Below are 22,984 nucleotides of genomic sequence, written 5' to 3' on the forward strand. Positions count from 1 at the left end.
TTCTTTTGCCTGTGGAGCATGCAAACATACCGCATCGATCTGGCCTTTATGACTTGGTGTAATAACTAGCACAATTGCTGATTATTACAGTTGAACAGTTCATGGTGCTAGACTACCATGTTACAACACAGTTCATAGGTGCTGGGTGAGTCAGTTATTGCTCAGATTTCTGTGAACAAAAACATTCACGCTTACAGGTACAGGCGCGTGAAAACGCACTCGTGAAAAACAATAGTCTGGTGCAGCCATTGCCGACAGTAAAGACGCTCGTAAACAAAACAACAAGCCTCCCTCTGCTGCTCTTTGCATAAAGAATAAGCTGGCGATAGACTTGCACCGTGTAAATGGAGGCACTAATGTTTACACGGTCTAGCCTATTCATCACGCTTTTTCAACTCGTCCAGACATGACATTCAAGCAAGTCTTAACTCGGTGCAAAAGAGGAAACTGTGTGATAACGGCTATTGTGTTAGTGCGTTTGACCGCGAAGACGAAATGTTTACCAACTTGCCGTCGCCCCGTAGTGGACTGGGCTACACAGATTGCGCCTGCCGCTGCTAGGATGCGAGCAGATGCTTTTGATGGCAAGAGGCGGAAATCTGGCTGAATTATTTATCGCTTCTTGCGAGAGACTAGAACTCAAGCAAGTTCTCTAGCCAGGCTCCTGCCCTGATGAGTGCCGTTTCGCCTAGGTTTGTCCATATCTGGAAAGACTAGGGAACCCGAGCGGCCGGCAGAATCAATACGACTCCTGCAGTTAGTGATTTGTTTGACTGGAAATGCAACTTGTTTTAAGGTCGTGTCATTCATTCTCATAGGGAGCGAGCTAGCATCCTTAAAGGACACGCGGGGCGCAAGTTGTTAATGATTGGTTCATGCTCAGTGCGAGATAATAGTTCCTTGGATCTGGGGGAATATCCCTGCCCCCCACTTCCGTTTTCGCGATACAGACATCACCACGCGGAGAAGGAGCTTCACAAGACACATCGGTTTGTGACAACTGATGTGAAGAATGTAAAGGTTTCAGCCAGTTCGAGAGTTAAAGAGCGTATGTTAATTATATATATATATCTGTGTACGAGCGTGACCTTACGATCTTAACCTCTTTCTGTGCACAGTGATGGTTGTAGGGGTGTATCTGGAAAAATATAAGGAGTGTATTCACAAAGATTTGCAGTGATGTTTGTGGGCGTGTATTCACATATATTTAGAGAAATAGTATTTTCTACCGATCTCTATTCAATCATTTACATTGCATTGTCACGATGCTTCTCTCGTTGAAAAAGGCTTCAGTTGGGGGGACGGGGGAGGGAACAGTAGCAGCCGCCGGTTATTGCGAAACCTGACCAAAGCATAGTTGGTGTCATTTGACTGACAGATTCTGTGTCAAACCGGTAGGTTTCGTCCTCGAAAAGCGCAGACAACCCAGCAAGGGCTATGCGGCAACCATCACTGGCTGTGTAGCAATTTATTGAACTCTCGAAAGTGTTTAGTTGCACTCCAGGCTGATGATGGAGCAGACAAGGTGTGAAGTATTAATGACCGTAGCTAAGACTGCCGCCCACAGTCCTTACTGTCCTTCCGCATTCGGACAGTTGGACCCGTGGAAGTTGACTGCTGTAGATGACATACTGGAGACGGTGACAGTGAACCCCTGTTCACTACAACACACGGTCACCATGGGCTTGCGTGTCGTCTGGCCACAAAAGGCAGGCCGCTGAAATCTGTGTATGACCAGTCCCTGGCTTGTGTGTATTCTGACCTGGTCGTGCTGCTCCCGATGCCGACCAAATATGTCGAATGATCTGAGAAATTCTAGCACCTGCCCGTCACGTGTTTATCTCAGTACCCACCTGTAACATTTGAATAGCTTAGTGGGGTTCGGAACACAAAACGCTGTAAAACTTTAACAAAAACTATTTCTGTTATCATTCGTGATTTCTCGTTTATAACCTTTACACGCAAGCGACACTTGCAGCTGCCGCCACCTACAGCAGGACGTGCAGTTGTCGCCCTTCACCCATTACATAACACAGTGAGCTGACGGCGGTTTAGGGCCCTGCTTATGCTTTAACACAGTCCTTTCTTACTCTTTCGGTCTTACTCTCCCATGTTATTGCCACATTCTGTTTATCTCACCATTGGCTATGGAAGACCTAATTGACGGTTCTGGAGTGAATTCCTTAGTTTAATGCCACGAAGTTTTCTTGTCATAGATACACTTTTCGTCATCATCGACTGGAATAACAGTTGATCTCTGCTGTAGACAATGTTTAAAGCATCTTTCCGGAAGTACTTGGAATTAACTGCTGTAAAGTGGTGGTGGTAGTGGTGGTTAAATGAAATTACATTTTTATCGATTGACTTATGTCACTCGACCATTATTAAGGAGTTATTGGTGGGTGTATCTCGTTTTCGCGAGGAAGAGACAAATCTATCATTGTAGTTTCAGTTTGCGTGTAATAGTTCCAAACCTAGTTGATGAAACTCGCTATCTGGGCATTTAGGGTTGCCAAATCTCCTAATAATTTTGTGAACGTTTTAAAGATCAAGATTGGACAGTTTAAGCTGATCATCACATAGCGATTAATGCTAAATGTTACAAATACTGCGTATTGACACATAACCTGCTATTGGTTGCATGTCTTGATTCGTATCTGTCACCCTTCTTGGTCCCTGAGCTCTCCCATACGGGCGATAAACTGCGTTATAACGAGGGAAGTGTTGCTATCACCATAAACCAAAAGTCAAGAGTAATAAGTCGTTTTTCGTCTGTTGACAGGAGCAGGTAAAAGACAAGAGCAAGTCCGCCACCCCGCCCAGTGACGAGAAGGAAGATGACATGTCCACTACACCCCCCAACTTCCCGCCCGCCAAGATGACGAGGATGCGGCGCGGGGCCGTCAGTGCTGAGGTGTACAAGGAGGAGGACGCCGCGCAGTACGTCAAGAAGGTGAGCGCCACGGTTGCTGCAATAACAACAGTGCTGCCTCCCTGGAGTTTCTTGTGTCAATGTGTTATCACTATAAATCCCGCCATGTAAGGCTAACATTGTAAGGCTGACTGATACTGCAATGATTGAGAGGCTTGAATATATAAACTTGCAACCCACCCATACATTAAATAAATCAAGAGGAATATAAAATGCTAGTGGTTCCTTCTGCAGTTATATTTTATACCTGCGTAAATATTCACTTGTTTCCCCTGTGATGAAGAATCGGCAGAAATATGTATTGGGCTTTACAAAAAAAGGTAAACTGTAACCAACCGTTTAACCATATGTTTACCTAAATTATTTTGTTAGATTATTATGTGCATTGAACTTTACGTTCTCATTAAAGTGTTTTAAATTGTGTGCTGCTCTCCCTGACGCGCAAGCACACACACACAGAGTGACTGAGGAAGGGAGAGAGAAATGAACAGCGAAGGCTGTAGCAGCAGGGGTAGAAAAACTCAAGGCAAGGGAGGTAACAATCGTACTTTTTCCCCTGGCATTAAGTAAGAGTTGTAGAGCGTGACGATTTTTGATTATACATACATTTAAAAAAAACCCAACTAAATACCCCATTTTTGGACAGTTTGTTTTTTCCCCCAACATGTTAGCTGAGTAAAGCTGAAGCTTAAAACTTCGATAAAAATCGTTTATACTTAACATGGCCGTTCTCAGCTCAATACAGTTTTCTTTTCAGATACAACACATCAATACATTTTACTATAAAAAATGTGTAATTTGTATTTTTATAACTGCAGAACCCTTAGTCGTTACAGCTTCATAATCTAGTGTGCTAGTACATGTCATGACATGGCGTCGACATAAACAACAGTTTATTTTTCTTGTTTACTTGAACACACACACTTGTATGCAATCTTCTGACCTCATGGTCCTAAGACAACTGCTGTCGATGAGCTTCAAGTCACTCCGCTACCCTATTTTGTCCAGTATATATTTAACACTTATATTAAGTTGATAAGCTTATACGGACCTTGAAAGTATTCGTCTTGTAACTGGTGCCAGAAAATGGGTTGCTGCCCTTACCGCTCCATCAACAAGTAAGGCCAGCCTTTTGCCTCCCTTGGTCCCTGCACTCCCTGTCGTTACGTGTAAAACAGGAGTTATTTCTCTTTCCTGTTAGTACAGCATGCCTTGCTTGCTTGCAAAATATATTCTTTGCATCTTATACCAGCTTCCTGCTTTTGATATAAACATGGACATTAAGGAGAAATTTTCTATATTTTTAATATATTTTAAGAAACTCTTTACTCAGATAATTTGTATTCTCCAGGTTCTCATATAATTTAATGAAGGAAACCAGTTTGAATATTAAAACTATTCAAAGTAATTTCGCAATATTTTGTTGCAATCATCACATCCTCCCAACAGCTATTTAAAAAAAAAAAAGAATTCAGTGGAAGGGTGGCTCGACCTCTGACATAGAAGAACATTAGTCTTGAACAGGAAAAGCAGTCTTGTTATCTTACCAGACTAAACTCACTTTTTGCCGCACCTTATATCAGAATTGATTTTGACCCAATGTTGCCTTTAGTTACATGCACTCACTTCCTGTTGTCACCTCTACCTCTTGAGCGCTTTGCTGGACATATGGGCAGGGCCGCCGAGAGCCAGCCCGGGCCCCGGGACAGACGACCTCTCCGGGCCCCTTGTACTTGTAATCGTAAATTATTTTAAAAGAAAAAGAAAAGGAGAAGAAGAAAAAAAAAATCCACTGACCAAGGCCGGGCCCCCTTGACAGCCGCTGGCCCGGATACACCAGACCCCCTGTCCCCCCCCTCTCGTCAGGCCTGCATATGGGGGTTGGGGGCAATATACTAAATTTGAATTGTACTGGGATCTCTTAGTATTGTGTTATCATTTTACTATTTAGGAGTTAGCGATTTTTTTTCTTCTAATCAAGGTTTTACTTATTTAAATGTTATATTTTATGCTTTTATACTTTCCGTTTCTCACTATGAACTGGGACAGTCTGGTGGTGCAACGGTTAGCGCCTGTCACAAATACAGTGAGGGTTGGCTGCCCTGGGTTTAGCTCTTGTCTCGGGCACGCTGTTCTTTCTCTACATGTGGCATCTGTGTACAGGGCTGGCTGCCTTGCCTTGATATACCCCTAGTTGCTGACTCTGTGTAAAACACCAATTCTCCCTTCTCTCACTTTGAACTAGTGGTAAGGAGGCTTTCTGTTGGAGGTGTTACTTGGTCAGCGTCAACTAATGAAAGAATAACGCCTTTGTCGTTCTGAAAAACCTTGTGCACATCGTACACAGGATCTCAGCTTTGGGTTGAATACAGTCTCTGTCAAACTCTGCAGTGTTACATGTTTTTGTCTGTGACAGTAATAGTTTTTGCCGCTTTTTCCTAATTGCCTGTGACTTCCAGTAAACACAAATACGCTTCAAAGCATGTGGCTAAGGTTTGATCATGTTAATGCACAGTCGTCAGTACATTTATCAGCACTTCAACCTCCCCGTTCCACCAGCCTTGTTCTGTAACTTTAAGCACTTTTTCGTGTTAGGTTTGATTTCTTCAGGAACATATATTTTAATCACGCGATTGTTCAAAAGGAAAGAAAACGGTATTGGAAAACAATAACACATACTAAGCACCAGAGGAAGAAGTCCGAAAATTAGAAAATTTAAATGCATTGCCGAAATGCTATAAATTTCCATAGGTTCGTGCATTGGATTAATTTACTCCCTGTTAGAGAGTGAGTTGCTTGAACTTCTTGATTTTCTTTTCCCTAGTGACGTTTCCGCAGTAAGCACCAGCTTAGTTAAAATATTGGGACTGGGCAGACGTGAAATAGGGTTCTGGAAATGTGTGGTATAGACGAGTGTTAGCACTCCAGCCTGGCCTGCCATGGTGATTAAGGCCGACCGCTCTCCTACCCTCCCTTCAAACATCAATCCTCGATGATCAACACGCTGAAAGGAAGCCCAGTGCTGCCATCATGCCACAGCGGTCCGCTGGACTGATCGCCACAAACAGATCGATGCCTTCCGTGGCCAGACCTTTGTTTCTCGCCAGCTAGTGGCGCGGCAGAAGAAAATTGCTGGCAATTGTTGTGAAGGCCAAGTGGCAGGGAGGAGTCCAGCTATGTAACAACCGCCAGTCTTGCTGCGCTGAGGTGAGGAGTCGAGCTCCAATATTGCCCGGGGGTAGGTGGTTAGTCGAGGTGAAGAATCGAACTAGAACACCTGGGAGGTACAGGGAGGTGGGACAAGAGGCAGACAAAAGAAGAAATAGGTGGACAACTTTCAAACTTGCGCTAGACTTTCATTTAGTACCTGCCAGAGACGAGCGGAGACCTGAGAAAGTTGGCAAGGGTTGGTGGCTGTATCGTCAGATCCCCTACGGCCAGCAAGGGACTGATGAGGGTGTAGTGGTCATTACTATATATATATATAGTAGATACTAATCATTTACATATGTATATAGTACTTAGAAATCATATCTACTAACTACATACGTAGTAGATATTAACCATATACATATATAGTAGCTACTACCCGTATAATAGTAGTTACTAACAGTATTTACCTACATGCTGGAGGTGGTTTTCCCGAGTGCTGGGTGAGAAAAGCACATTGCAATGACTTCTTTTAATGCAGCTTGCTTCTGTAGAGGTTTTCACACAAACATTGCTTTGCACGAGATTTTTCTGCTTCATACATCGCCTTTCCTTAAGAATGTTTTCACAAATAAATAAATTAAAAACACCAAGGAAGAAAAAGCCGGGGAGCCGAGTGAAGAAAAGACCGCAACAGAATGTAGAAACAACAAATTGTAAAAACAATAAGCACTACCCAGGAAATCCCAGCTTCTTGTAAGATGTTATTTCACGATAAGCTATGTTATTACCTATTCAAACAGAAAAAGAAAACAAACGCACAAGTACATATTTTAATTTACAGGCACCAGAATATTTTTCAGACAGAAGTTTTCATGCTTAAACATCACTGACATCCCTTTTGATTAATTTTCTTTGGTTTTTTTTTTCTTTCTCGAATATTGACTTTCTTTTTTGTCTCGGTGTGTTTCTTACGCGCACGCATGTACGTCGGCACGCATGCACTGACAAAAGCACGCAGACAAACATTCGAGTGAAATGCGCAGCCAAATTCAAAGTACTTGTAGTTGTAGGTGGAGTTTAGACATGGCGATTAATGTGTGCGAAATGTCATTTCCTACTGCTACCACAACCGCGTGGGAGAGAGAGCCAATTGATCTCCGTTTTGCGTTCCTCACCTACATGCTCCACTCCACTGGGGTCTGTCTTCTCATTAATTTTCTCAAAATTCAGGCTGCGCAGAAGACCAGAACCTGGCTATATGTCAGGAATGAGGCAAGACGCACAAGAATAAGAACCTGATCTTAAGCGCAATTTTTCCCCTCCCCCAAGAGTGTTCACGAATGTATAGATATATTTGCCATTTTGCGAGATTTTGCATTTTCATCCATATTTTGTTAGCTTGTGTTTTGTACTTCTTTTCTTTCTTTCTTTTTTTTTATTTCATGGTTGAGATAAGCAAAGAGAATAAAATGTGTTTATTTATTACGGAACAGTGTTAACAAAATTCAGTGTATTTATTTTTGATAAACAGAGAATGCGATGTGTTTACTTCTTTAAGCAGTGCAGTGTAGATATATAGACCTGTAGGCTGGGTCGCGCTGTGTAGAAGGGGGATACCAGTCCGCCGTCTCTACTGTACCTAATAGATAAGATGTACTGCTGTAGGCCATCACATCTCACAGTCTCTGATAGAGTAGGTACTACTTACATGGCCTTAAGTCGCCAGACAGTGGCGGGCCGCCTCCAGCAAGTGCGAAAGTCGTCTAGGGTCGACGGTAAACGTCCGAGGCCATCATCGTCGTCGTCGTCATGATTACAAGGATGACATCGAACCCTGTTAGTACTACCGTTATTTAAAATTGCATGCTTTTTTTTGTTTTGTTATTTTTTTGTTTTTGTTTTTGTTTTTGTAAATTTGTTATGCAGACCCGATGTTTACCCTTTTATAGTTTCTGATTGGGATTTAACCTCTAATGCAAGGTTATCCAAAGTTTTTTTTTCCACGGGAAGGTCTCACAATTCTAAGCTATGTGGCGGGCCGGTAACATAGCAAAAACCCACGCTACAAAAAAAAGTCTAGTGAAAATGGGGGGAAAATATGCGTACATTGTGGTGTTCAGTTAACGAATTAAATGTGAAAGTTGAACTTGTTTGAATTCTCTTACGAGCCTTTCAGAATCTGGTCGCCTTTCCGATGTGACAATTCGAAGAACTGTGGCCAAGGGGGGGGGGAATTGGTGTTTTACGCCGTGTCAGCAGCTAAGGCTATATTACGGCAAGCAGCCAGCCCTGTAAACAGATGCCACGTGCAGAGAAAGATCAGCTTGCCCGAGACGAGAAATGAACTCAGGGCAGCCAACCTTCACTGTATTGGTGACAGGCGCTAACCGTTGCGCCACCGGACCGCTCAACTGTGGCCAAATGCTCGTCATCCACGAACAAATGTCAGACTTGCTCTGCTTCATAATCGAAAAAGTATGTTCGCACACATAAGTTGATGCAAAAATCACCACCATATGGCAAATTCTGTTCAGTTCGGAATGATGTCCCTAGCGATTTGAAGAACTGGACAACGTTTTGTGGATTAAAAGAATCCTTGAACACTATGTTGCCCTGTAAATCGATGAGTTCAAGTTGCAGAATATCTGGCACACATTTCACATGAACGGTAAACGGATTTGACAATATTTATAACTTACTTTCCAGTTTTCTGAAATCCCAGACACGTTTAGAGATCCGTGTCTATTGACACTTCTCAATTTTCCCCATGAAAGTTCATGCTTCTTGATGCACCCTTCCCCTTTCATAAACAAATACTCTCCTGTTGTAGTGTCTTTTATTGACTCCAGTCGAAAGCTGCGTTATATTGAACTCATCCTTATCGCCACCGATACAAATCAGCAGCTGTGCAGTATCAGTTACATCTGTACTATCCTCCAGCGCCATTAAATACCAGTCAGATTGCTTACATTTTTCCATCAGCTATTCCAGCAAATCGTGTTCCGTGTGCTGTATTCGGCGCCTCGTTGTTGTCCTGGATAAGATAATATTTTCAAAGTCCTTGTTTTTGGACACACGATTTCGACCTTACGAAGCATTCACTTCTTGATGAACTCAGTCCGCGAATGCCTTGTACTTTTTTTTTTTTTTTGCAATATTACATTCCACAAAAAAATCGCTTTTGCTGCCGCCTGCTGGATTTTTGTTCTTTTGGTAAAAGTATTTTGTTGCTTTTTCAGATGTTCAACCAATTGGTCTGACTTTTCTGCCCTTGCATGTTCGGGAAGTTCACTGCAATATGCAGGATGTTTTTGGTTTCCTTTAAATGGCGTTTAGATTGTGCTCTTAGAAAACTGGGATGGCTTCTCGGCGAATTAACCACACAGCTTTACAATGTCTGTGAACAAATATCGTGCTGCTCACTCATTATTGGATTTTGGATTCTCACCGTCCACCTTTCTATTTTTTCCTTCCCCCATCACGTTTAACTGTTACGGTGCTAACTGCACGAAAACTGTCACGGAACGACTGAACTTGTGATTAGGATGGGACTGCTTGCAAGGGGATGGGAGACCCTAACATATTAAGCCAGCAGCGCGTCTGATCTCCATCGATGACACATTCGTGTCACAACATCGCTAAACGGTGGCGGGACTATTTTGAAACAAAACGATGGTGCGCGGCTTTTGCTGCCAGCCTTGTCTTTACAGGCCGGCCTCACGACTACATTAGTGTCAGCCACGTTGTTATTTGTGTTATTTCGTGCTGCCGTTTTCTAACGACGAATCGTATTTGATACATTAAATTTCAGTCAGGTGAACCTAGGTTTAAAAAAAAAAAACTAGTGCCCTTCACATTTTGGCAGACGGGCCGGCCCAAAGACGTCACCGGGTCGTACGCTGCCCATCTCTTATGTTTACATGAGATTAAAACACAAATGACCATTCTGTGGGCATCTGCAACCTTGTGCTTTGCTCTAACACTATGTTGAATACTCAGTGTTGTCCATAGGAATGGGAATCCCATGGGAATCCCATGGGAAACGTCCCATGGGACGGGATGGGATGGGACAGCACACATTTGTATTTCCCATGGTAGTCGATACTTGATATTGCAAAATAAATTTACTGTTATTTCATTCATCAAGGATTTAAATCTTTCCTCTGAATCATCTGTTGTATGTGAAGTAGCAGGAATTATAGAACAAAAGCCGAAAAGTGGTTTTCAGTGTTGTCCATAGGATTGTTAATACCATGGGAATCCCATGGGAAACATCCCGTGGGATGGGACGGGATGGGACAGGCATAAATTGCCATGGGACGGGATAGAAAAATATGTCCCATGGACAACCCTGTGAATACTTCCTCTTTTATTTATTTAGACGTTAATTTCGTGTTCGATTTTGGGAAAGTGTTCTCATCTCTTTCTATGCATATATTATCATCATAAAGCAGAAAAATGTCGCCATTCCTTTCTAGGAGCAGGATCAAAGCGTCCAGGAGTTGATTCGTACACTAACAGTTACATGCACATGAACTGAGGTGTGATGCCAGTGCATGCAAAGTACACCTGCTGTCATGTGAAACTCAGTGAGGCACAAAATATTTCCCACAATTAAAGTCTGAAATAAAGTCGAGGCATCCACAGCCAGAAACCACTGAAGCTGTTAAAAGGGCCTTGTGAACAGTCTTCCTCCATCAAGTGCCAAAGTCATCTAAGGTAGTAAACCTCGGAGGTCTTGTTACCCACATGCCACTTGGAGACGTGACCAAGGCAACCGCTGGTCAGGTGGGTGTGGTCTAGCGCTGGCTAGTTGATTGGTGAATGGATCCTGGTTGGGTGGTCATCCAATGACATCCCTGGTTTCATGTGTATATGACAGAGAATGCATGAAGTTAAGTCAGGAAGTAAGAACTTCAAAGGTCTATTCTCGGCACAACATCGATGTGAACAGACACTTGGCCTTTTCTTCAGGACTGAGACTTGAGCCGAGAGGACAAAGACTCGGGTAAAGTAGAGCGCCTGTGTTAGAAGACCTTGACACAAAAGCCAGTCGGCGACAAAGGAACGTTGGGGGGTTGCAGCTGTCGTGGTCGTGACGAGAAACTTCAGACTACACGACCACAACCTCATACCTGTGAGAGATGGAAGAGAGGACTCGTAAGGTGGAGAGACAGCAGCATTTACAACTGCCAGATCTTGATGTGCACATGATGCGAGAGTGGATGGGGACAATAGCATGAGTTAACAGCACTGTGGCATTGGAAGTACAGATAGGACTGCCACTCCTTTTAGATGAACAAATTGTCGTATGCATGTATTTCGCGTAACTTGTTCAATAAATCTTTTCGTGTAGTAACTTCGCACGTCGTTGTCTTTTGTTCGGTGAAGAGCAGGTTAAAATGACTGGTGTGTAGTCAACTTTTTTTGTAGGATTATGTTAGCTTGGATAGTAAGAGTTACTTCATAACAGTCACCCACGTGTCCCTTCACCGTGGTCAGTGCTTTGCGTTAAACGAGAAAATGCTGGAAGTCTGTAGCACTTACTATTTTGTTCCTGACACACACATATGTCAGGTAAGTGAGCTGCCCATGATACAAGATGGTGCCAGAGGCTTTCCACTGGTGGCTGTGCTGCTTGAAAGTGCTGGCGTCCAAACTCGTGGAATAGTGTGCACATGGCGGTGAGACCAGCGTCCAATCTGCCTTGTGGGCAGGACTTAAGGGAAGGAATGGGGAATGCTACCCAGAGTGTAAGGTGGCGAGAAAAACTAATGGACGAAGCGCAGCAGACGGATTAAATCCGGGCCATTGCCTCGGCACGCCTAAAAGTCTCCGCTAAGGCCGGCACTTTGCCGAATCTCGATAAATGAGACCTTGGCCAGCAGGGTAACTTGGACCACGAACACTAGGAACACTCTGCGTTTAACAAGACTGCGTAAACAGTTTACCAGTTAGGGAGCAATGTCTGTTTATCAAGACTGCCTCAAATGTTTGCAAGTTAGTTATCACTGTCTATTTAACAAGACTTCCTCAGTTGTTTGCAGGTTAGCTGAGCACTGTTTATCAGTGCTGCCCAAACAATTTTCCAATGTAACTGTGTAAACAAGCCCTATGACCAGGACCACTTGTTGAATAAGAAGTGTGTGTGTTGGGCGGGGAGAGGTAGATATGACTGGAATACATCTGCGGGGACACTTTCTTATCATGATAGCATCTTCATATAGGAGACAAATTAGTCCTCCAGTAGGCGTTTGTTAGTGAAGATGCGATGTTCTGTTGAGGCCACAAGTCTGTCACCTTAAAAAAAAAAATCAAGAAACGAAGACTACACCAGAAACTGTTGTAAAACATAATTTTGTTAAAAGCATGGAATCACTCGCACACACGCGCGTCTGCCGTGTGAATCTGTCAAGGATCTGGTTGTTTTTGTCTGTCGGCAGTCTGCTATAATTTCACGAGCTTCTCCGTTAATAGAGGGATCTCAGTTTACCGGCAGCACCAGCTCGTAACTGAGTAACGAATTACATGTCACAGAGTGCACGCCAGCAGAGAGTGAGAGACAAGCTGATGTTCTGGCCAGACAACCACGAATGTCAGGACCTCTTTATTGCAATGTTGGTAAACGTACAACAGTGTTGAATGGAAGGTCAGTGTGGTTTTGTCCGCCCGGCCGAAAGTTAGGGGTCGGTTTCCTGTTTCGTAACACTTTCACATTTCCGAACGCCAGCTTTTCGGTTTGGTATTTTTTCAGGGGAAAGTTTTACCTAGGATTGATGACAGTGAACCAGAACATTAGCCTTGACTTCTATGCCGAGCAGGATGGAGATAACAGACTTATAGCATCAGTTGCACTTTGACTCCTCTGAACTTGGGCTGCAATCAGTTTTAGACAATCTCTTGCGGTTCAACGCTATTATTTATTATTATTGGAAAAAGGGCTTTTCCATATTGATGATGAGTTTATGGGGGAAGTATAGTCCTTACAATTCCCACGGGAGTGTTATGATTCTTGTTGTCTGTCTTGGCGGCCTACGAAACTTTGCCGAAGATAAGTATGTATGTCAGGTGGGAACCGACTGTCAGCAGTTATTCATCGATCATTAATTTCATGTAGCAAGTAGAGACATGCGGGGGCCAGAAATGAAGGTTTTAGTCCCTACTTCTTCCAGATGGCAAGGTAACTCAGCCTAGTCCAGGGTGATTCCGGTGCACACCCAGTGATGTGATGGTGTCTTATGAGTGGGGAGGATGAGTACTGGAGGCTTATTTTGTGGTGACACAGACAGGTCACGTGGTTGAAATGACAGTCTTAGACGAAAGCGTGCCTGAGCCCTGTCGTCTTTGTTGACACACACCTAATCTGAAAACTGGAGCAAAGACAGCCCACCTTAAGGGAGCGAGCTGGTGTTGTCGAGAAAATTATTCTCTCGCTCTTCTTTCCTCCATCTCCTCCAAACCCTGATGTCCTCATCCGTCTGGTTTGTGCGGTTCCAGGCGGAAATAGCGTGGAAGAGGCTGGAGCTGGTATTATTGAAATGAACTGGCTTTTATTGAAACTTGTATCAAAAGCTGCTGCCACCAGCCACCGGCGGCTTGTACCGCCCTGTCCGCAGACCTCCTCCCTCCTCCTTCTTCCTCCCAGTGTCCTCGCTCCCAGTGTCCCCTGACCGGCTGCTGTGCATTAACATCACAAGTCGCAGAGCGGGACACTATAAAGCCTGCTACCGCTGGCCTGGGCGCAACATCAGCGCCATCAGAACCGCTGTCAACGTCGGTCGTCACATCAGCGCGGACACCGAGCGGCACCACTCCTGTCGTCACACCTTATTGCTGATCTTGGGCTCTCAGTCGTTAGCGTTAGAGGACATGGCATCAAGTTCAGAGGTGGCTCATTGCCGGGCTCTTTATATTTGTATTTATTTATGACTAGGTCATTGGTCACCGCAGAGAGCGCGTGTTGACTGCTTGCCTCCATGCAGCCCTAATAGTTAGGGAAACACAGTTCAGGCTGTAACATTGCAAGCTTAAAGCTTTCTTGCTTAGAACTGTCCCTGGACAAGACAGTTTCGGTGTATTTGCGTCCTCTTAGCAAATTTTCTTAAATGAAGTTTCTGTAATCCGAAGATCGCAAATTTCTTTGGAAAAGCGATTACTTTATTTATTTTTTTGTAAGATGGGGCTGGTCCTGAATTTACTAGCAGAAATTTAAAATATTTACTTGAGTATTTTTTAAACTTTGTTTTATGCTTTGATGTTGAAGCAGTTGTGGAGCGAGATGTTACTGACCAGCATGCTCTGCTGTGTTCTGTAGGTAGTGCCAAAAGACTACAAGACGATGGCAGCATTGTCCAAAGCCATTGCCAAGAACGTCCTGTTTTCTCACCTGGATGACAATGAGCGAAGGTAGGTGCTGAAACTATATTTCTTTACCGCACTCCTTCATTATACATGCAAGCGCACGCACGCGGACACATTTTTGCTAGTTAATATTTCTTTTATTTTAGAAAGATGTTAACATTTTGTTTATTTCAGTTCCGAGTTATCTACTGGGTGTATCTAGAGGTTAAGAACATTTATAATATAAACATATTATTTCAGACATTTGCATACGTAATGAAATATTACATAATTACAAGCAGTGCTTTTGCACAGATATACAATATATACATCATTGTATATATATAAATAGTGCGAAAGCGCTATTAACTTGTATGGAGCTGGTGGGCTGGAATCCAAGCCACAAACAAATCCCATGATATCGACTGTTTACCAGGGAGCACAGCATCACCCAGCCCACGCAGAGACATCAGAAAAACACTTATTGCCAGATATTGCAGAATTACAGCAAACAGCCGTTATTTGATAATGACAGCGGCAGATAGGCTTTGTGCTGCTGACGTCAGTGTCTGGCACGGACGGTTTGTGGAAACTCCATAGTGTCTGGTTGAACCTGTCAGCAGCTCCTTGCCACAAGTGTTTTCTGATATTTTTTACTCCCAAACCCTCCAGAACCTACACAAATGGTGGGCTTACGTTGGTTTGAACCATGAAGGGTATCTCAGAAATGAGCAAAGTCTGAATGTGTTGCTCAGAGCAAACTGCGTGCATTTTGTTGATCATAAGAAGCGCTTTAATTGGTTACACTGAGAAACAATATGACCTTTATGAATAAAATAAGTGTAGGTCCGGTTGCTGATTTGAACTGCACGGATGTGGCTAGTATTCTTTACTGGTAGGGGGGATCCGGCGTTACCTGGAGAGAGCTCCCCTGCACAAATTGTCTTACATTCATTTCTCCACCCAACTTTTCCAACGTTGATTTTATTGTGGATTCATTAATCTATATTATTTAGTCAAAGTAATTGCAACGCGTGGCATCAAAGTAGCGAAGTAATCAAACGGCGGTTCGAAGAAAGTGACTTGTGATTAAGGGCTGCAGGTCGTTTAACACTCGCCCATCCTCACTGTGTATTTATGCGCTTCACACTAGGAGACAAAGTGAAATCATGTCAGCGGTTTCCTCCCCCCATCCCGAACTGTGGGACTAGAGATGAGAGATGTCATTGTCGTCGACTCAGACTCCCTCGCCAGTATTGTTGTACTCATGGAGCAATCTGTAACTATCCATTGACATTCAAGCGTATATATCCACGCACAGAACAGTGGGCAGCGTCCTATAGAGCTTTCTAGAGCTGTAAAGATGGTTAATGCCTCCCCCCCCCCAGCCTGACCAGATCAAAGAGCAGCGCCGCTGCCGTAAACCTGTGTTGACTGAAGGGAAGATAAACATTGCGCGGCAGACTACCGCCTCTATCATTACAGTTCATTAAGTCCCTCAGCTGGTGTTCATATTCTAATGTTTAGTGATGATTTTTGTTTGTTGTGTATGCTGCATGATTCTTTTATTGAGAGTTTATGTTTCCCATTCCTCCATTTAGAGCTCACATCGATTATTAGGTTAAACATGATGATTGTTAACATTATTTATGAGCTCGATCTTTCTGTGCTTGATATTACAGAATAAAGCAGGTGGCTTTTTGTGCATTCATAAGTTTTACATTTCATAAGTTTTGCTTGTGCTAGTGAGAGATGTCAATGGCATGCCTACACGTGTGCAATGATGTCTTGGCATGAGTCTGTGTACATGAGACTCAGATTTTGAATACTTGCTTTCTTTACTGAGGCTATTATGCATGCCATCGTGGAAGTGGTAACTCTGTCAAATTACAAAAGATGATTGAATATTTTTGATGTAGAGATTATTTTCCATCACAGATGCGAAGATTGGTATTCCTTTACCTGAGGCCAACAATTATCTAGCATTTCATGATTGGCAGGCGGCTGGGAACCCTGACTTTTGTATCTCCAGAGCAAAAGAATTTTTTTTTTTTTTTAGTGTATGGAATGAATGTCTGGGAAATCTGCCACATCTCAGAATGATCTCAGCTGTTGACAGCTGCAGCGAGGAGTGGCGAAAGGGCATCACTTTGAACTGAGCTCCATGGAGGGTCTAATTAGCTAGGTGATGGGAGCTGCTTTTTGTGTGCCTGTTGCAAACCTAGCGGCAAGAGGATGTTTTTTTCCTATGGGGACAGCAGGGGTTTCAATTATTGCCCACATAAAAAGTGAGCACTCTGGAAGAAGTACAAGACTGGAAATTCCATCAGAAATAGCTGTATTCCAATATTCTGCTATGTTTGACTCTCGTAAAAAAAATAAGTTAAAGGAAAACATTTATGATTGATTCCTAACCATATGCAGTCTTTTCAGATGATGCATGGCACGCTGTGTCTTTCACTTTCTAGTGGATTCAGAATGAGAGTGAATTAGAAAAGCAAATAATGTATTACTGTAATATAAATATTGCAGTGGCTTGGAAAACTCAAAACATCTGAAATTCTCGGAGCTCCTAGAAAAGTGTTGATCTTACTCCAGAATAAAAGCTTGGTACAAGTGGATAATTGGAGTCCTAGGTATCATGAATCATGATTTTGTCTGCAGTGACATTTTGTGGAAAACACACACACACCACCACCACCACCACCACCACCATGTAAAACTGCTGTTCTCATTTCACCAGTGCACTATATTTTTGCTCATTTGAGCGCAGGAAGTGTGTGTCCCAGCTGTCCTTGGTAGTGCTAAGCACCTTTTAGAGCTGTTCTACCCAGCATGCCACTGTGCAAGCATCAATAGGCTTTGTGCTCTTTAGCAGTTGGTGATGAGGTTCAGCATCATCAGGAGAGGCCTGCTTAAGCTTTGTGCACTTTACCAGCCAGCTGCAAAGGATCTTTGGAGCTCAAATTAGCACCTCTATTAGTCCCGATTTTTTTAAAACAAATATTACAGAACATGTTTACATCCTTATTTTAGTGCACTCACTTCTGCTCACTTCTTGCATTGATTTACTTGGGTGTGGATGCCTAGAGGTTCTTTTCTATTTTTCTCTCAATACAAATGTGGGAGAGACTGGAAGAAGAAAAAAATAACAATTGTTATGTAACATTTCTCAGTGGTCATAAGCTTTACACATACACCTGCATTTACATTTTTATTTCACTTGTTTCTTGTCCTGCGTTCTTGGGAACTTTCTACTGGCGGTTAGTTTCTGCTGTGCCAATAAAGTTGTGAGTGTAGCACATTTGAAATATTGAAACATTTTCTTAACCCAGGTCCATCATTTTGTAATATTATTAACAGGAAGGCAGTATCCACAGTTCTATTCACGTAGTTGGTCCACTTATTCTTGGAAGAACATGCCACACCAAAAAAAAACCCTCAGATTCAAACCAGAAAGTGCATAGTCTGTTATGTGAGGAATAACCTTCCTGCTCATATAGGAGAGGTCTTCAGCCCTCTACAATATTGATTTCTTCTTTAAAATTAAAGAGAAAAGATGTTTGGGGGTAGCGGTGTCAAAACATTATATTGTGCTGATTATGTGCCATTCTTCGTCTTTGGTTTCACTTACCAAGCTTGGTATGTTAAATTTTGGTCAGGAAGCCATGATTGTGAATTGAGTGTGCTGTAAATTGATTCTTTATTGATTTGGGTCTCTGTACAGTGACATCTTTGATGCCATGTTCCCTGTTCACCGTCATGCTGGGGAAGTGATCATTCAGCAAGGTGAGAATAGCCTGTGTAACATTTATTTAATGAGGGCAAGAAAAATCAAAGACTGGGTATGCACATACAGCTACCCACTAGCTGAGCAGAAGGGCTTTTGTTGATGTTGAATTTAAGAAATTCCAGCTTTAAATCATGTTGTTTTAAACCAGCGGCATTTACCATTATACAGACTTGAAATCCATTTAGTGTCTGTGTCTGATTTCACATGCAGCTTATTCATTATGCCCAAGTGAATAAATACTGAACATACATCCCAGTGAATTGCATCCCTTCATGAAAACAAAAATCCTTTCGTGCTCTGAGCATACTCCTTCTGTTGGGACTCACAGACTGTGAGTATGCGCTTTATACATTTTGCATTTTTTATTATTATTAATAAAATGTTGGTCATACAGTTGCTGTCTTCTTCTTGCAGGGGATGAAGGCGACAACTTTTATGTTATCGACCAGGGAGAAGTTGATGTGAGAAACTTGTTCTTTTGATGTGTGACCATTTTTTTGATTCTGCTGTTCATTAAACGTCTTCACCACTGCGTTTTATATTTAACCATAAAAACATTGTAACAGAATAGAAAAGACTTATTTTTATTTACTCATTTGCAGTTTAAGGAGTGTATACAAATGTACTTTATTTCTTCCAGATTTCAACTATATGGCTTTGTCAAAAGATTATTTTTATTATCATTTAAATGACAAACTGTTGGCTTCTTTTTAATGTTAGGCATAATCTGTTTTCTTTGATGTTGACATCACATTCTTTGTGTGAACACATTGTCCTTTTCTCTCTCCTTTTGAGTGCTTTCTGTTCTCTTTCTAGGTGTATGTCAATGGGGAGCATGTGACCACAATAGGTGAAGGTGGCAGCTTTGGTGAACTGGCTCTTATCTATGGCACTCCCAGGGCAGCAACTGTCAAGGTGGGTCTACATACAGCAATGACTACAAGTGCTGTGCAGACCCTGAGTGCATCTCATTGATAAAATGTGATGGTAGTAAACTGAAATGTCTCCTGCAATAAAACGAAATCAGTTCCATAAAACTTGTTATGCAGTACAATTTCATTTTGTAACACTTAAAGTAAAGGTGCAATTCAGATTACAAGACGTTAAATGCAGAAAAAAACCAACCAAAAGTAGGCACAAATGTTCCAATTGTTTCCTCAAAGCGGAGAATAAAATATAACATTGACACTTTACCAGTGATAACAGACATGGCTAATGATGAGATAATGATGGTCACTTCTGGCAGGCGAAGAATGATGTGAAGCTGTGGGGTATTGACAGGGACAGTTATCGGAGAATCCTTATGGTAAGTACTAAGTGCAGCAAGACCTACAGCACTAGAAAGCCCTGCCACTTTTGTAGGCCTTTAATGCCAGGAAATTCCAGGAACTAGCCTACAGTTTGCTCATATTATGAATTTCTTGTGTGTTTTGACATGGGTAGTTTCAGATTAATCATAGATTCTGATTCATAGTATCTCTCAGTCACTAGCCAGTTTCATAGTTTCGCCTTTTGTTCCCTTCACTGGTCTGTGTACAATGTCGCCAATGGACAAGTAAAATTCTAACAACCCTCCAGCGCAAAGTCCATGTGCACTTACAGAAAGGCATGCTCCCTAAGTAAATGTGGAAGGGCATTATTTATTTGAACAAAAATTATCCTAAATCTTGTAAATGTTAGAAATGAAACTTGTAAATTCATGGTTCAAAGAGGTCAGCAGCTTTGAGAGGTAAGGGGAACATGTTGTTATAAGGCTAGACTTCTGAAGTTTACCAACAGAGATGGTGGCAATGAAAAAAACAACTTGACTGGGGTGTGACCTGGCATTTGAGGTGGTGGGGTTGGAGTGTACAAAAAACAAAAACAAAAAGTCAGCAGCCTAAATGAAATGGTAGGTGGAAGTTTGGGGGCTGAAGTAAAAAATGTCTCCTGGAACCGCTGATATGAGACAGTCTTGTCTGTCAGCCTGGGGCCCTCCTTTATCTAACAGATTCATCATTCCATACAGCAGCCACCAATTAATTATATGATTTAGTCAAATTGTAAGTTTTGTAACATCCATTCTTCACTGTTACAGTTTTTCAGAAAATGCTTAGCTTCTTCCATTTTAGGTAAGAGGAAAATAATAGATGTTACTGTGACTGGGAAAGTGTTGGCTAGACCTATAGGTGATTATTTATGTGAGATGTTTGCACTCAGTTTTTTTCCCCTTAAAGAATAGTTTATTTTGTTGGTGTTAAGAAATATTGGAGAAGTTGTTTTATACTTCCCTCTGGTCTGTTATTACGAAAACTGCGTGACTCATGCCCCAATCTAATAGCATGTTTTCAATGTCTTTTTTTCTCAGGGAAGCACAATCAGAAAGAGGAAAATCTATGAAGACTTCCTCAGCAAAGTCTCAATTTTGGGTGAGAGGATTTGGCAGCTTGAAGGGGAACTTTATTTTATTCGGAGGGGAGGATACTTCTGGTGAAAGACATATAGCTTATAGAAAGATCTTTTATTTGAAGCTCAGTTGTTTTTTTTTTCAAGAAATTAATTTATTTTTCAAGACACCCATAAATTTCACCTATATTTAAAATGCAGAGGGCAACTTTTTGGGCATGATTTAATCATTACAAGTCATTTTCTTCTAAATCAAAACAAATTAGATTTGTCTTTTGTTTTTGGGGATGAAACTTCAGAAAATGGTCCAGCATAAACTTTGCAGTGTTACCTCCCTTGTTGCTACAATGAACCATATAGTGGCGTTACCTTCCTTTTTCACAGCTATCCATCATGGTTGGTTTTTTTTAATTTTTAACTCTTTAGTTGGTACCAATTAGATTCCCTGATAAAGACAATTTTTTTTAAAATCACAACAACAACAAATTTAACATGAAAGAAAGATAAATCAAAAATTAAAACAAAAGTGTAAAGTTAAGAGGAAACAACCATTCTTACTTCATAGTAAAACACTTTTTTGTAAATCTAAAGGAAATTAGGTATATTTTGAAAAATACCATTTTGACACAAATTTATGCAGAGCGCCAGGTATTGTAGTGGTTAAAACACCTGTTTGTCATCACTGCAGTGAGCCACTCAGGGTTCAGATCTCATCTCATTACATTCTATGTATGTGACACCTCTCCACAGGGCTGGGCGTCGGGAGTTTTCTCCAGGTATTCTGCTTTCATCCCCCTTCTTTCTCCTCCCCCCCCCTCCCCCCAGAGACTAAGGCCTTTTATGTTTGTTTGGTTTTTTGGGGTTTTTTAATTGCATATTAAGGGATGTAACTCTGTTCATGGGTTAATTTACCTCATTAAATGATTGGATTACATCCCTTTCTTTTTACAGGTTTTTGAGGTTAAAATTATTAAATGAGACAGACTGGGTCTGGTTTCACAAGGGGCAGACGTTTTTGTTAGTCTTGGGCCTAAGAATGTAAAGAGTTTTTACAATTGTGTACAGCATACATACAAGTAATGCTATTAAGGGCTGAATGTGTTCAAGGTTTATCAAATTTTACAGCAAGAATTTGGATCATGACAGTCTAAGTCAAAATCCACAGAAAAAATGAAAGCAAATACATATAGTATGGATGCAAAATGGGGTGGTATAGCTTTGCAGTTTTCCACTTTGGAATGTTTATATCTTGGTGAAAAAGTATTTATTTTATGAACTATTTATAAGCTGTCTTTATTTGCTTAAGCCTTAGATTGGAATCAATTTAAAAAAGAAAACTTTTATGCCAGAAAGAGTGAAAAACAGGACCCAAGCGCTAACTAGTGTGCATTATATAACAGCCATTGTGAGGTACCTTGAGACTAATGAGTGAGTTTACTATACTTGAGCTTAGAAATACTGGTCTAACAAAGGTTTTTGGTGGGATTTCATGAGACAAAATAGATCTAAAGCGAGAAAAAAAACTCATTAACATTTATCAAGTATAAGATAATAACATACAGTAACATGATGGAAATCTTAAGTGTTTGTCTTTAAAAAGACTTACTTGAGCAATAGTTGTTGGTTGAACTGTAAGAGGACATTATCTTGTTTTCTTCAGAGAATCTTGACAAGTGGGAGCGGCTAACTGTGGCTGATGCTCTAGAACCTGTACAGTTTGAGGATGGAGAGGAGATTGTGAGACAGGGAGAACCAGGCGAAGACTTCTTCATTATTTTAGAGGTTTGCATGGTTAACTTTTATTTTTATTAGAACTAGCACATAATTTATTGTGCTTTAGAAAAAGACATTTGGGGAGACAGCAAAACATGTTGACTCTTTCAAAAGAAAACAGTAGTGTAGCATAAGAAGGCTGTTTCACTTCATTAGTTATTCTATCATATGTCAGCTGTCAACTCCAGAAATTTCAAAAATAGTTTTCTCTTTAACTCTTCTGTGGAATTGCCTTCAGAACATGTAGAAAATCTAGATAAGTTGCTTATATGATTATGATGTACTCTGTGTGTGTTCCATTCTTGTCTCATACCATTACAGTCGTGAACAGCTTATGGAGCTCACTAGGAACTACCACAACAGCTGCTTTCCGTAATAATGTATTGTTAGCAAAAAAATGGAAGTGGCATTTGTTATTAAAACAGCACATTGTGTAACATAAAATGTACATCTTGCAAAGGTGATGAAAGTCATGATGATCTTAGATTTATAGCCTATGCAAATAACTTTGTAGGGTACTGCAGCAGTGCTCCAGCGCAGAGCAGACAATGAGGAGCCAGTGGAGGTTGGGCGCTTAGGACCATCTGACTACTTTGGTGAGTTGTCCT

At 41.6% G+C, this 22,984-nt stretch overlaps 1 protein-coding gene across 5 annotated transcripts in view; it reads left to right on the forward strand.

Annotated features, from left to right (window-relative positions):
* LOC112574948 (cAMP-dependent protein kinase regulatory subunit) overlaps window positions 1-22,984 on the forward strand; it is a 91,534-nt gene that overhangs the window by 65,305 nt on the left and 3,245 nt on the right. For all 5 annotated transcript variants that reach the window (XM_025256383.1, XM_025256374.1, XM_025256401.1 and 2 more), the window contains exons 2-10: window positions 2,783-2,953; window positions 14,400-14,491; window positions 18,153-18,214; window positions 18,633-18,679; window positions 19,035-19,133; window positions 19,465-19,524; window positions 20,566-20,626; window positions 22,264-22,385; window positions 22,891-22,972. In XM_025256383.1, coding sequence (XP_025112168.1) covers window positions 2,783-2,953; window positions 14,400-14,491; window positions 18,153-18,214; window positions 18,633-18,679; window positions 19,035-19,133; window positions 19,465-19,524; window positions 20,566-20,626; window positions 22,264-22,385; window positions 22,891-22,972 — 796 coding nt within the window. The remainder of the gene's footprint in view (window positions 1-2,782; window positions 2,954-14,399; window positions 14,492-18,152; window positions 18,215-18,632; window positions 18,680-19,034; window positions 19,134-19,464; window positions 19,525-20,565; window positions 20,627-22,263; window positions 22,386-22,890; window positions 22,973-22,984) is intronic.

The sequence above is a fragment of the Pomacea canaliculata genome, linkage group LG1, assembly GCF_003073045.1.
Source record: "Pomacea canaliculata isolate SZHN2017 linkage group LG1, ASM307304v1, whole genome shotgun sequence".
In the NCBI taxonomy this organism is placed as follows: Eukaryota; Metazoa; Mollusca; class Gastropoda; order Architaenioglossa; family Ampullariidae; genus Pomacea; species Pomacea canaliculata.